We start from the raw sequence: 14,550 nt of genomic DNA on the forward strand, positions 1-14,550 counted from the left end.
AACCACAGCATCAGAATCTTCAACTTCAGCGTCAGAGTCGACCACTTCATCATCATCGTCAACAAAGTCAACGTCATCATCATCATCAACGTCAACATCAGCGTCATCAACAACAACATCGTCATCACCAGCAGCAACAACAACAACATCGTCAGCAGCAGGAAATACAGCCACCTAAAGCACAACCATCCAATTTACAACAGCCAAATGCGCATTTTTTTGCCGATGCTATAAAATCACTGGCCGAAGTGTTGTGTGTTACCAGCAACCAATAATAATGGCAAATGCAGAGGCCGGCGCCATGTCCAAACCTAAGTTTAGACAATAAACATAATAAAAGATTTTTTTTATATTTTATCCTTGAATTGAAAATTGTATTATTTAAAATTTGTAAAATTATATAATGGTACCATATATGAATTCCAAATGTACTATTTATCTAAACAAAACAACTAATGAATTACATATATTTGAATTGTTAACTGAAAAATATGTATTACCTTAATTTAATTAACGAATTTGAAGTTGCTAGCAACATACAATAACGGGAATGTTCCAAAAGAAAATGTTGAAACATAAAAAATATAATTATAAATAGATCAATTGGCACTTAACAACAGGCTGAACTACTTCAAATTCGGAACAACAATATTTACCTCAATTGTACTGTATTTATTTATTGAAATTTTTAAATACTTAAAGTAAATCTAAAAATATATACTTACCGTAACTTTAAATTATATACTTACCTTAACTCAAAATTATACTTACCACAATTGAAGTTCTTCACCTACATATAAGCAAAAGAAAAGGTAACAAAAAGCCTGAAATAAAACACTTATTTTTTATAACGTTTTTGGAAAAAAAACTATTAATCTCTTTTTATTTCTCTTATATAATATATATATATATATAATTATATATATATTATATATATTGGTTGAAAAGAATCATTTCTGGGGATACGGATATGCGTCCTACGAGTTTATTAGTTTTTTTTATTTCATATTTTATTTATTGTATCTTCACAAAATAATGTGAACTATCAATAATTTGTTCAAATCTTAAATCTAAATATTATTTTTTTATTTACGTCCCACCACAGTTGGACGAAAAATTTTGTTTAATTTACTATCATTAGCGCAGGTCTGTTGGATTCCTTCTTCTTAGTTTTTTTTTTTTTTTTATTTCATATTTTATTTATTGTATCTTCACAAAATAATGTGAACTATCAATAATTTGTTCAAATCTTAAATCTAAATATTATTTTTTTATTTACGTCCCACCACAGTTGGACGAAAAATTTTATTTAATTTATAGATCTTATCATTAGCGTAGGTCTGTTGGATTCCTTCTTCTTAGTCGGATGTAGCCATTACTTCTCATTAATGTTCGTGCAAGTTGGTTTGGGTGAACTTCTAACTTTTTAAAATATGACTCCGCTTGTTTTTTTATTTCATTTTTCACCAGGGAGACACCTTGGTCCTTATGAATGTTAATATTTCTCACATACCAAGGCGCTGCTGTTATCATTCGTAACATTTTATTTTGGAATCTTTGAATTTTTCAATATTAGAAGCTGAGGCCGTGCCCCATAATTGAATTCCATATGTTGAGGTATTATATGATTATTTATTAGGATTGGAGGGCACGATTCTCTACGCAATGTGAATGTAAGATGTATACATTTTTGCTCGTTTACTTTTATTCTCCATTGTTTTAACCACCTTTCTATGTCGAGTATATGGTCTTGAAACAGTACAGATGTTTCTTGGGGGTTTTCATGAATGGCTAGTATAGCTGTGTCATCAGCAAAAGTAGATATGTGGGTTCGACTGTTTGTAGGCATATCACAAGTATAGGAAGGGACCCAGTATACTTCCTTGGGGTACGCCTGCTTCAATAGGCTGTGGTGAACTTATGAAGTCTCCCTCTTTAAGAACGAACTTTCGATGACTTAACTAACTTTCTAGAAGCTTGTGTGTGTTCACTGGTAAATATTGTTTTATTTTTATCGATAATCATTCATGCCATACTTTGTCGAAGGCTTGCGAAACGTCGATGAAGAGTGCAGAACAATATTTTTTTTCTTCAAATGTCTTGGATATGATTTCTACCAACCTGTGAGTTTGTTCTATGGTGTTATGTTTTTCTCGAAATCCGAATTGATGAGTTGGAATACAATCAAAATGATTCACTATCGGCTTTAACTTGTGCATTAACAGTTTTTCGAATAGCTTTGATATATTTGACAATAGGCTGATGGGTCTATATGATTCTACTTTGCTGTGATCTTTTCCCGGCTTAGGTATCATTGTAACTAAAGAAACCCTCCATTCTGGTGGATAATATTCAAGGCGTAATATAGCATTAAAAATAAATAGGATTATTCTTAATGCAATTGGGGTAGCTCGAAGAGCATCTTGTTACTGATTTTATCAATACCAGGTGATTTTTTGGAGTTTAAATCAACAATAGCCTTGACAATCTCTGAAATCGCAAAACGAGGTGGTGGTAACTCTATTATGTCGTTTGACTCGTTTGGGGAAAATACATTCTTTAGATGACTAACAAACAGGTTTCCTTTTTCAGTATCGTTTCTCGCCCAGCCTCCACTAGAATTACGTAGAGGAGGTCTGCTCATAACAGGTCTTTTTAATTTTTTTGTAGCTCGCCATAGAGAGTAGTTTGAGTACTGGGTGTCATCTAAGTTCTCCAGATATTTATTAATCGATTCAGTTTTGCGTTTGTGAAGAAGCATACTGAGGCGTTTTCGACATTTTCTAAGCTCCGTTTTAAGTTGAGGGGATCTATAGAGTTGCCACTCTCGACGAACTCTTCTTTTTTCAGCTAATCATTGTTCAATGTCTGCAGAATAGAGTCTATTGTATCTTATTTGTTGGGTTATTTGAGTGGCGTGTTCAACAGCAAGTTTTAAGTTTTGTTCAAAATTTTTGAGTGAGATATCGATATCTTCTGGTGTTCTTAGAGATATATTTTCTGTACTGTGTGTGCTAATATATTTTCTATATTTCAACCAATTTATTTTCGTGCTTGATATTGCAGAGTGACCAGTCGGGGATACTATTTCTAGGGGGTTCAATAGAGTAACGAAGGTGGGTGAGTGATCCGAGGATAATTCTAAAGAAGATTTAACCTGCATTAGTTCCATTGGTAAATTTTTTGTAACTGCAAAATCAATGACATCGGGTATTTTGCTTGGGTCAGTAGGCCAGTATGTTGGTTCTCCGCTCGACAGCACATTCAAATTCAATTTAGAAATTGTATTAAACAAAGCGCGATCTTTCGGGGTTACAAGTCTTGATCCCCAGTGAGTATGCTTAGCATTATAATCGCTAGCTGCCAGGAATCGGGGTCCTAGTGATTCGTAAAAATGTTCATATTTGTTTTCAGTAATCGAAAACCTTGGTGGTGAATATATCGACGAAATTAATAGGTTTCTGTAGCAATCATCCAAACAGATTGTCGTAGCTTGAAGATAATCTTCACAAATATCACACAATGAATGGTGTTTGATACGGGTTTTAATTAAAATTCCAGAGCCTCCACATGCTCTATCTCTTGGATCATTTGTGCCATAAAAAACATATCCATTTATCTTAAATAAACTTCTAGACGTCAAACTTCATGACTTTTTAGAAAATACTCGAGTTAGTTTTTATGTTGGCGAATGCCGTTTGCGTTCCAAAAACATATTCTTAGGCAGTTCGTGGTCTGTTAAGCACATTGATTGCATCTTAAGCATTTCTTGCATCATGTTATTCATTGAGTTTGTAAAGTTATTTACCGATTGCACAAGAGTTTCTATTGTAGATTCTAGTCTGGTAAAATTGAAAATTGGCGTTTGCTCTCTTACCTCTGGGTTCATATTTTGGTTTTGTGGTTGACGGACTTGCGTCTGAGTTTGGTTGTTTCTTAGTACATTTGCATATGTTTCTTTGTTGTCATATGTCTGTTGCAACGGGGGGTAGTTAAAATTGATGTTATTTAATGGCTGAGCGGGGAAAATCTTCGGTTTAAGGCTTTGTGATTTTTTAACAATTGAGTAGACAGGACAGCCCCTGTAGTTCGCTGTGTGGTTACCTCCGCAATTGCTGCATTTTTTCATTTTAGGATCATCCTTGGATTTGTTATATTGGGATGTGTTATGCAACTCTCCACAAATAACACATACGGGTGGCAATTTGCAATATGCCTTGGTGTGTCCATATTCTTGGCAATTCATACATTGGACGGGGCCAAATCGTTTATGTGGTTATTCTACCGTAATTTTACGATGCAATAAGTACTTCAGGTTATATATGGGATGTGTTTCATTTTTTTTCAGGCTTATGTCACCGGGTTCAAGTTCAACACGGAAGATTGGTTGGGTTTTTTTCGCGATTTCTAATGTTTATCACATTTTTTGTCTTAAAACCTTTATCTTCTAAGCTTTGCTTTATTTCGAGTGGTTCAACATTACAGTCAATACCCTTTATTACAACTTGTAGACCCTTGCTTCCTTTCAGCTGATAAGTGTAAAAACTTTTCTTTTGAGTTTCAAAATATGTTAGGTTAGGTTATGAAGGCAGCTAGTTATCAGCCAGCTCACTTGGGTCCATGAAATTGGTCCCTTTGTGTTACCCTAAAGATCATGCTCAGGACCTCAAGAGATTCTTCACATGTCAGAACTGGGTTCAATGCCGAACCAACCTGACGCACGAATGAACGAATCCATCCTCCTGATATCCAGAGTAGATAGATCCGCTAGGCCGTGCAAAAATTGACTACCTATTGTCGCAGTCCGCACCCCTGCTAAGGCAGGGCAAAGACAGAGGAGATGTTCAATCGTCTCATTCTCGTCTTCATCATGGCAACTTCTACAGAAGTCATTATATGGAGTATTCATTCTCCTAGCATGCTCACCTATCAAGCAATGCCCCGTGAGCACTGACATCAGAGCTCGAAGCCTAGCCCGAGGTAGCCCCGTCAGGGACATTGACCTACGATGGTCATAAACGGGCCAGGTGAGTCTCGATATAGTGCAGTTTGTCGAGTTAGACCATCTAAGTTGAGTAGACTCAAATAATTTACGCTGTATGATTGACTTACAGCAAGACAGCGGTGAACCGACCAAGTTATCGATCTCGTCAATTTGTAGACGAGAGCCTCTTTTGGCCAGTTCATCCGCAATAGCATTGCCAGGTACACCAGAGTGACCAGGCACCCAGAATAACTCCAGGTTAGAATGTCTCGCCATCTCATTAAGAGATACCCGGCATTCATATACCAATCTGGATGTCGAGTAGACGCCAGATAGGGATTTAATTGCAGGCTTACTGTCGGTACAGATTCGGATATTCACACCAAATAGCCTATAGTACTTCATCCAGTGTACCGCCCTTTTGATCGCTGAAATCTCAGCTTGAATTACACTACAATGATCATGTAGCCTGAAACACACCCTCTTCTGAAGATGGGGAATATAGAAGCCTCCACCCACCCCATCCGCAGACTTAGAGCCATCTGTGTATATGACAAACGTGTCCATGGAAGAATGAGACCCACCCGTCAATGACACAGAGAAGCGTCTGTCAATAAAGGGTAAGGGAGTGCAGTAGTCAATATTAGCAGGGAGATAAGATATACTGCCCAAAATAGACGCATGGCCAGTACAACTAGACCTCCATGCTCCAACAGTACTTAACCTAACCGCCGAATTTATGGCCAATTGTTTTGCCATCAGATCAGCCGGTAGCCAGTGCATCATTACAAACAGAGCACGAGACGGAGTACTGTATCCACCTACTGTCCCACAGTAGGTGGATTTACTTAGAGCCTTCCACCAAACTAGTGCTCCATACATTAGTATGGGCTTAACCACCATATCGAAAAGCCATTTCGCATTCCTAGGGCTTATTCCCCAGGTACTCCCAATGGCCCTTCTGCAGGCATAGATAGCGACAGCCGCCTTGGACGCTCTCGCATGAATATTAAGGCTCCAAGATAGCTTAGAGTCTAGTATAATTCCCAGATACTTAGCACTATCCGAGAGTTTAAGTTCCACACCGTTAAGGCGCGGTAATGGGAACGGAGGGATTTTGTACCTTCTGGAGAACAGCACAAGCTCCGTTTTCCCAGGGTTCACACCTAGTCCACTTGCAGTGCTCCACTGGCTGAGTGTACTTAGTGAAGTTTGCAGGCATTGTGATAATGTGTCCAAGTGTTTCCCAGAAACAGCTACGGCAACATCATCAGCATATGCAACATGATGGAATCTAATTTCATGAGTAACATATTGATGGCAAGATTCCACAAGAGTGGAGATAAAACCCCTCCCTGTGGAGTGCCCCGGTTCGCTAATCTAAAAATAGTAGCAGTTCCCATAGAAGAGATAATGACTCTATTAGTCAGAAGTCTACCTATGAAGCAGATAATAGATTGATATATATCCAGACCGCCTAGAGCCGAAAGGATCGTCTCTGGCGTCACATTGTTAAAGGTCCCCTCAATATCCAAGAAGGCCACCAATGCATATTCCTTATGCTCGAGTGATTTTTCTACGAATCCCACAAGCGAATGTAAAGCAGTCTCAACAGATCTACCCTTCATATAGGCATGTTGAGACAAGGATAGTCGGTTCGGGTTAATCGATGAACGAAGGTGTAGATCAATCAACCTTTCCATAGTTTTCAAGAGGAAGGACGATAGGCTAATAGGCCTAAAGTCCTTGGGTCTAGTATGAGATGCCTTCCCTCCCTTGGGAATGAAGGCCACAGTACATCTGGTCCACGACTCCGGAATATATGACCAAGCCAAGCAGGCCGAGTATATAATAATTAAATCCTCATTCCGTTGCAGATCCGCCGGAATGATGCCATCAGGACCCGGAGATTTATATGGGTCAAAGCTACGCAGGGCCCATTTTAGTCTCTCCTCATTTATGAGAATTGTGACTTCAAAAGGCCCAGTATAAGATATCGCAGTGTTATCCTCAGATAGGGGAACACTTCCAGGGAAATGAGCGTCCATCAAAACCTCTAGGGTTTCCTTTCCGCTAGTAGTCCAGCTGTCGCTCGATTTCTGAATATAACTCGGCACAGCGGCCGAAGATGACAAGATCCTGCGCAAGCGACTCGTCTCAGAGGAACCTTCCACGCCGCTACAGAAGGACCTCCAGGATTTGCGCTTCGCGTTCCTAACCAGGTTCTTGAATTTATTCACAGAGGACTTGTAAACAGACCAGTTGCCCAGTCTCTTGGCCTCATTGAAAAGTTTGCGACACTCTCTACGAGTGTTCGCTATCTCGGAAGTCCACCAAGGTGGTTTTTTCCTACCTCTGCAGATACATCGCATGAATCTGATATCGCTCTATCAAACGCATTAGTCAAATTGTTGACCGCAATTTCAATATCATTCCGATCACTAATGATCGGAGGGTCAGGAAGAAGGCGAGAGAGAATAGCATGTTGCCCAACCCAATCAGTCCTTCTCCTGTTTCGGATGGGCATAGCCCCCTTTTCACGAACTTCAATAACAAAGTCTATGTACATATGATCAGAGAATGAACAGTCATTCGAAACTCTCCATCCACTGATAAGATCTGAGTGCTTAGAACTAACTAGCGTTAAATCAAGAACCTCCCTTCTGTTAGTAACTACAAAGGTTGGTTCTGAACCAGTGTTGACTATGTCTATGTTATTACAAAGAATGAATTCGAAAATTGACTCACCCCTTGCCTTGGTATCCGAGCTGCCCCATACAATATGATGTGCATTGGCATCAGCTCCAATAATAACCGGCAGATTCTCAACTCTTGCCCTTTCAATTATGTCGCGAACCTTGCTGTTTGGTGGTGGTTCGCTGTGGTCATGTGCCATGTAGCTTTAGATAACTAGTATAGTTCCTACACCAGTTTCCCAGGCCGCTACCACAGTATCTTCATCGCTGTAATCAGAAAGAATGAAGATATTGAGTTTGTTGCTAGCTACTATACATGATCTAATGTTACCTGAGCCTTTCATGTATAGTAGCTTATGGCCTTTGGCACCTAGTCCGCGAACCCCTTCTCGATGGATCCAGTGTTCTTGGATGAGTGCTAGCTCCTCCCCTCTCTCGGACATCCGGAGGAGCAGGGCAGCCGAAGCTGCTTTGGAGTGGTGAAGATTAATTTGAGTTACCTTCACCATCTCCGTGTTTTTGTACGATTGTGACGTTGACGTCTTCTTGGTCCGAGGGACTCGAGTCCAAGAGGGCGCCCTCGTCAACTACATCGTCCAATGGCCCAAAAAATTCACCCACCATTTCAGAGTTGGAATGGGTGTCCTCTTGAGCAACAGAACTAGTAGTCTCATCGCAAGACATGTCCTCGGGGGTAGGTTCAATGTCATCCTGAACCAGTTTACCCCTATCGTCTCCTCGGTAAACTCTAAGAAAGATCGACTCGAAACCGTAGTAGACCTTTCCTAGATTTTTCCGAAGAGGCGCTAGGGACTCCTGGTTCATGATGACCGTGATCCTCCTGTATCCCCCTTCAGATTCGGAGACCCTGGCAACCATCCAATCATGTGTAGGGATGTCAGGATTTCCGATCCGAAGGAGCTCCAGGATTTCCTCCGGTTTCGCCGGTTCGTCGGGAACTCGGGCTGTGGATCTAGGCCGGCGTGGTATCTCGTCAACAGAGACCACATCCAGTCTAGCTCCTTCCCAAAGGCCGTCCAACAGAGCGACAGCCTGCTTAAAAAGCATGGCAGATCGCTCGTTTGAACAAGCCATTAGTTTAACCCGACCGCGATACCAACCGGCATCATCACACTGAGGGGGGGGGTCCCGGGTTCTCTTTGAGAACTCGCCAGAACACTCCCATCAGTTTTCTGCGCACCATATCCCAATTTGCATGGGATATAGAGCAGTCAGAGTCACTCCGATCGATGACAGCCCGAACAAGATGACCTTTGGCCACCTCGCTGAAGGATTTGTCAAACGATCGGTGAGACTTGGGACGTTTCGTCGCGGGCTGCTGGCTCTGCGATTGCGCCTCCTCCTCGGAACGTTGCCGTTTAGGCGCGTCCTTAGACGCATGAGGAGGATTCTGCAGGTCAGCTAGGATGTTCCTTGCCCAGTTGAGTGATGATAAATCATCGGACGAGAGTGACTCGGCAGGTTTGTTGCCTAACCGGTCGATAATTTTTTCGGCGGCTCGCCGTCTCAAGAAAGCCCTTCTGGCTGGTGTTACGTGCCTTGTGGGGTTGTTGTCGCCCTGTTGGGCAGGAGGCACAGCTTGGGAACCCGAAAACTTGTTCGCAGTTCCTTTACTGGCAGGGAGAGATGTAGCTTGGGTACCCGAAATCTTGTTCGCAGCACCCTTGCTCACGATCGGCACTGGGTTAGCTACAGCCTGAGTTTTCAAGCTAGCAGCTCCCAAAACAGGGGTTTTTACCGATCCTCTGTCGGTACGGGCCAAGGCAGCTTTCGAGGTGCTTGGGTTGAAATTCAGAGGCACCTCGCTGCTTTTACTCTTGCATCCTTTTTTAGAGGATGCAGTCTTTGCGCATTCAGATGTTTTAGGTTTCCCTAAAACTCCTCCTGCTTGTTGTTGAGCGCCAGTAGCTAGCAGATTAGCTCGGCCCGGTGTCGCCACCGAACTAACCTGGATCTCAGTAGCTCTCGATTCACCGCGACCTGAAATCGCCGCCGCGGGAATAGGGTCTCCGGAGATTATGAGGCCCCCGACCGGATACATAGGGCACTGTTTGTCTTTTTCCATTTATCGGACGGACCGACGTAAAAAGTGCATTTTATACCTAGCTGCCAGGTGAAAAACTGCCGCCCCACTGGGGTAAAACAGACCACCAAGCCGCCCAATATGGGAACAGACGCTGGTGGATTTCGGACTCTGTATGGGAAAGGGACAGAGGATCCAAAGGGTCCAGAAAAGCGGACATATACTGTCAAGAAGGCCCCAATCTCATTGAAAGGGAAAACCTTCTGACAGTACCGTCAAGTAGCCGCCCCATAGGGATATACAGACGCTACTTGACAAGGGGAAGGGGAATATGTTACAACCTGTCTATAATCGTTTTCACTATTGACCTGTATTTTAGTTTCATGAATCGTGCCTTTCTTGATTGGGATAACGTAAATAATACGAATATAATTCAAACTCACTGGTTCAGGCTCTGAACCAGTTAGTTTGAATTATATTCTCTCAAGTAAATTGTGGGTGGTTTTATAGAGTTAATTTTATTTACTGGTTCATCTGTTTCACATTCCAGAATAGAAAAACGATTTTCATTATTTAGTCTATCAGGTTCACTATCCTTATATAGTTTAGCCAAGGGTGCCGCTTTCGAAGACTTGGGACTTCGTGCCCTTTTTAGTACTGTAACATACCGGTCCATTCCAACCTGTATTTGGGATTTACTATCTTTATTTAATGGTTGACTAATCTTGGGTATTGCGCCGCTTAATGGGTTAATTTTAATTGTAGTCGGTGTGGTGGATTTCGTTTCTGAAGCTGATATTGCTAGCAAACTTTCAGGCGTAAATAAAGTATTTGTATTTTTTGGTAACTCCAGATTAACAGCTGTTGGGTTTTGTTTTGTTTGACAATCATTAGTTGTTGACAATGCGGGGGAACAAGAACGAGCACGGTTAACAGACTTGGCGGTTAAAAACAAGCTGTTATCTATTCTTCTGTTCATTTTGTTTATATTTTTTTCATCTGCATTAACTGTTACGTATGCATTTCTGCCGTTTACACTCAACCTTCGCTCACTGTTTTCGTTTAAGAGACTCATTTAAGAGTAGTTGTAAATAAATTAGTTAACACTCTTGATCTTCATTTAATGTTAATGTACAAAAAAAAAGGTTCAAAAAAGAAATAAAGAATTTTCTTTACTTATTTGTCTTTTAGTTTATGTTTTGATTTTTTTATTTAATATTATTAAAATATAAGCGTCCTTTCGCGTTAATAAAAAACAGGTGTAATTTATATTTATTTCCTGATAAAAACATTAAACAAATTTGCCTTGATCAAAAAAACGGGAACTAGACGAAATTCTACAAGGTGGTGTCTGTTTACTTTTATTGTTGTTGTTGCAGCATGCACACCGTCTTTCATTGGTTGGCAAATATAAAAATAAGAATTTTTGCATTGTCTGAGGACATTTGCATACTTTGGGTCAGTCCTCAAACTAATCATATATCTCGCGCATACTTTGGGGACATTTTTTTCGATTTTTTTTATTACATATCGTTTAAACTATTTCCTATAGCTATATATACGCTTTAAGTATACAATTTTAAGTTTTTAAGTAATAATATAACTATCGATGTCGCCGTACTTATGATCTAAAACTACCGATTTTTAGCCAACAATTTTTTTCCGCGCCAAAAAATGGCGCTACAAAACACATAGTTTATAGTTGCCATATTATCGTATGGCTGTGTTATTGCATGACTCAGCAAATATTGTTGTAATGAAAGTACGCATTTTTTTAATTTTCAACATATTGTTTGTGCGTACCTTCAACGGTTGTCGAGATATTAGATTTCATAAATCATTAAAAATCAGATTTTTTAATATATCTCGGTTATTATGCGTTCAACGAGTTTATTAGTTATTAAAACATTTTTAGAGAATAATAATCCCTACATTTTGGTAACTAATAATTTGTGTGTACCTCCATCGGTCTTCGAGATATTAGGTGACAAAATCAAAAATCAGTTTTTGGAATATATCTCAGTTACTATACCTCCTACGAGTTCGGGAGTTATTTCAACATTTTTAATGAATAATAATCCCTATATTTTGGTAATACTTTATTTGTGTGTACCTCCAACGGTTTTCGAGATATTGGATGTCAAAAAATCAGTTTTTGAATATATCTCGGTTATTATGAGTTGTATGAGTTAAGGGATTATTACAGAATATTTAAAGAATATAAATCCCTATATTTTGGTAACATAAAATATTTGCATAACTGCAATGATTTTCGAGATATTGGATGTCAGAAATTACAAAACACAATTTTTGACATATATATCGGTTATTATGCATCCTATTAGTTAATACATTTTTAGAGAAAAATAATCCCTACATTATTGGTAACTAATAATTTGTGTGTACCTCCAACGGTTTTCGAGACATTGGGTGACAAAAATCAGTTTTTGGAATATATGTATCTCAGTTACTATGCGTCCTACGAGTTCGGGAGTTAGTGCAACATTTTTAAAGAATAATAATCCCTATATTTTGGTAATACTTAATTTGTGTGTACCTCTAACGGTTTTCGAGATATTGGGTTAAAAAAATCATAAAAAATCATTTTTGGGGATATGGCTCGATTATTATGCGTCCTACGAGTTTGCCAGAACAAAAAAAACGGGTACAAGACGAAATTGTACAAGGTGGTGTCTGTTTACTGCAGAATGTTGTTGCTGCAGAATGCACACCATCTTTCATTGGTTCCCAAATATAAAAATAAGATTTTTTGCATTGTTTGAGGACATTTACATACTTTGGGGACAGTATATATCTCGCGCATACTTTGGGGACAATTTTTTAGATTTTTTTATTACATATCGTTTAAACTAGTTCCTATAGCTATATACATATATGTTTAAGTATAAAAATTTTAAGTTTTTAAGTAATAATATAACTATCGATGTTTCCGTACTTATGCTCTAAAACTAGCGATTTTTAGCCAAGAATTTTTTTCCGCGCCAAAAAATTACGCTATAAAACACATAGTTTAGAGTTGCCATATTATCCTATGGCTGGGACTCAGCAAATATTGTTGTCAGGGTAGCAATATTTTCATATGGATAGACCAGACAAAATGTCAACGTTACGACTTTTGCTACACTCAAAATATGTCATAGGTAAACAAACGAAAATCGTGTTTCATATTACTAAATTTTTCGTTATTTTGACAAAATGAAATATTTCGTATAATATACAAAAGTTTTTCGTTCTTGTTGCGAGTTTTTATTTTCTGCATTTTACGAAATATTTGTGTATTTACAAAGATTATTTTGTTTAATTACAAAATAAATGGTTATTTAACGAAAAATGGTTTACAAAATTAAATAAAAATAAGAAATATATTTCGTAAAACTTATGATAAATTTCGTAAAAATACAAAATTGTTAATTTTAGAAATATTGCCTCCTGTTTTACGAAATTTTCTAAACTTACGAAAAATATTTTGTAGGTATAAGAAAAATTTCATATTTTTTTCGTTTATTTTACAAAATTTTGTAAAATCACGAAAATATTTCCTAAATACATGAAAAGTTTCTTTACTACAAGAAAAGTTTCGTAAATTTATGCTAAAAATTGTTAAATTTAGCAAACTTTCTAAAAATATTTCGTAAAGTTACTAAAAATTGTGTAAAAATAAAAAAAATTTTAGTTTATTTTAGAAAAAGTTTCGTTAATTTCTCAAGAAATAGTTTTTTATTACATGAAAAATTTTGTTTATTTTATAAATAATAGTAAAGGAAAAAATAATAGCATTTCTGGCATTTAAACATTAAACGTTAACACATTTTGAACATAAAAAATTTTTAATAGTACAAAAATTCATTTGAATGCGAATATTTTTCTTAAGAATTTTAATTTAATAATATTTTAACTCAGTTTTTTGTTACTTTACAGGAGAAGGAAACAAATTAATAAAATCCATCAAATTTTAGACACAAAAAAAGTTAAAATGCAATTTTTAATAAGAAGAGACATTTTATTTCTTATTTAAAATATATTTTTTTTTATTTTAATGAAGTTATTTAATATAATTCTGTTTTCATTGAAATTTTTTAAAATAAAAAATTAGTTACGCCTTTTTTATATTAAGCCATCGAAATACAAACTTATATGTATTATAATGATTAAAAAATAATGTAATAATAATGATAAACTAAAGAGACTTCAGTACTAACAAATAAATCACATGTTTCGAACTTTGCCATTGAATTAAGTATTTTGACAAAACCAAAAATTGTTAATTAAAAATATAAAATTTTATAAAAATCATTTAAAGAATAAATATTCCAATAATTAAAAGCAATAAAGATGATTTCTACTTTCAAGAGCATTAAATTAAGTTTGATTTTGTCGATTGTTTTGGATTTCTACAAAGATAATATATATATTAGTAACTTTTAAACTTAGTTTAAATAAAACATACTAACCTTGTATTTTTTTGTACAACATATACGTAATTTAATTAACATGATGTCCATCTATTTTATAGAACTGAATATTTAAAGAATCCCACATATTGTTGGAAGCTTCAGAATAATTAATTGAAAATACGTGATACGCTCTAAAGCATATGTCTATCATGCCTTATAACTCTTACATGTCCTTCCTCTTCTTGCGTAGATGGTTGAGTACATTTAGGAACTTCTTTAAAGACTTTTCTTTTTTTGTTAATTGTGCTTTTCCAGTTTCTGTATTTGCTGTACAGTTTTCCGAGCGGTGCAGCATTTTGCCGAGTTACGTGGAAATAAGCCTAAAATCATTTCAAGTTTATTGTTGATTTA

General features: G+C 37.4%; 1 protein-coding gene across 1 annotated transcript; it reads right to left on the reverse strand.

The window, feature by feature from the left end:
- Positions 1-767: 767 nt before the first annotated feature.
- On the reverse strand, positions 768-7,880 carry LOC135950262 (uncharacterized). Its single transcript, XM_065499805.1, has 3 exons — positions 7,733-7,880; positions 5,113-6,018; positions 768-790 (listed from the first exon to the last, which is right to left on the reverse strand). Exons 1-3 carry the CDS (start codon positions 7,878-7,880, stop codon positions 768-770), a joined length of 1,077 nt encoding a protein of 358 aa, XP_065355877.1.
- Positions 7,881-14,550: the final 6,670 nt, after the last annotated feature.

Source organism: Calliphora vicina, chromosome 1, assembly GCF_958450345.1.
Source record: "Calliphora vicina chromosome 1, idCalVici1.1, whole genome shotgun sequence".
NCBI classification, from domain to species: Eukaryota; Metazoa; Arthropoda; class Insecta; order Diptera; family Calliphoridae; genus Calliphora; species Calliphora vicina.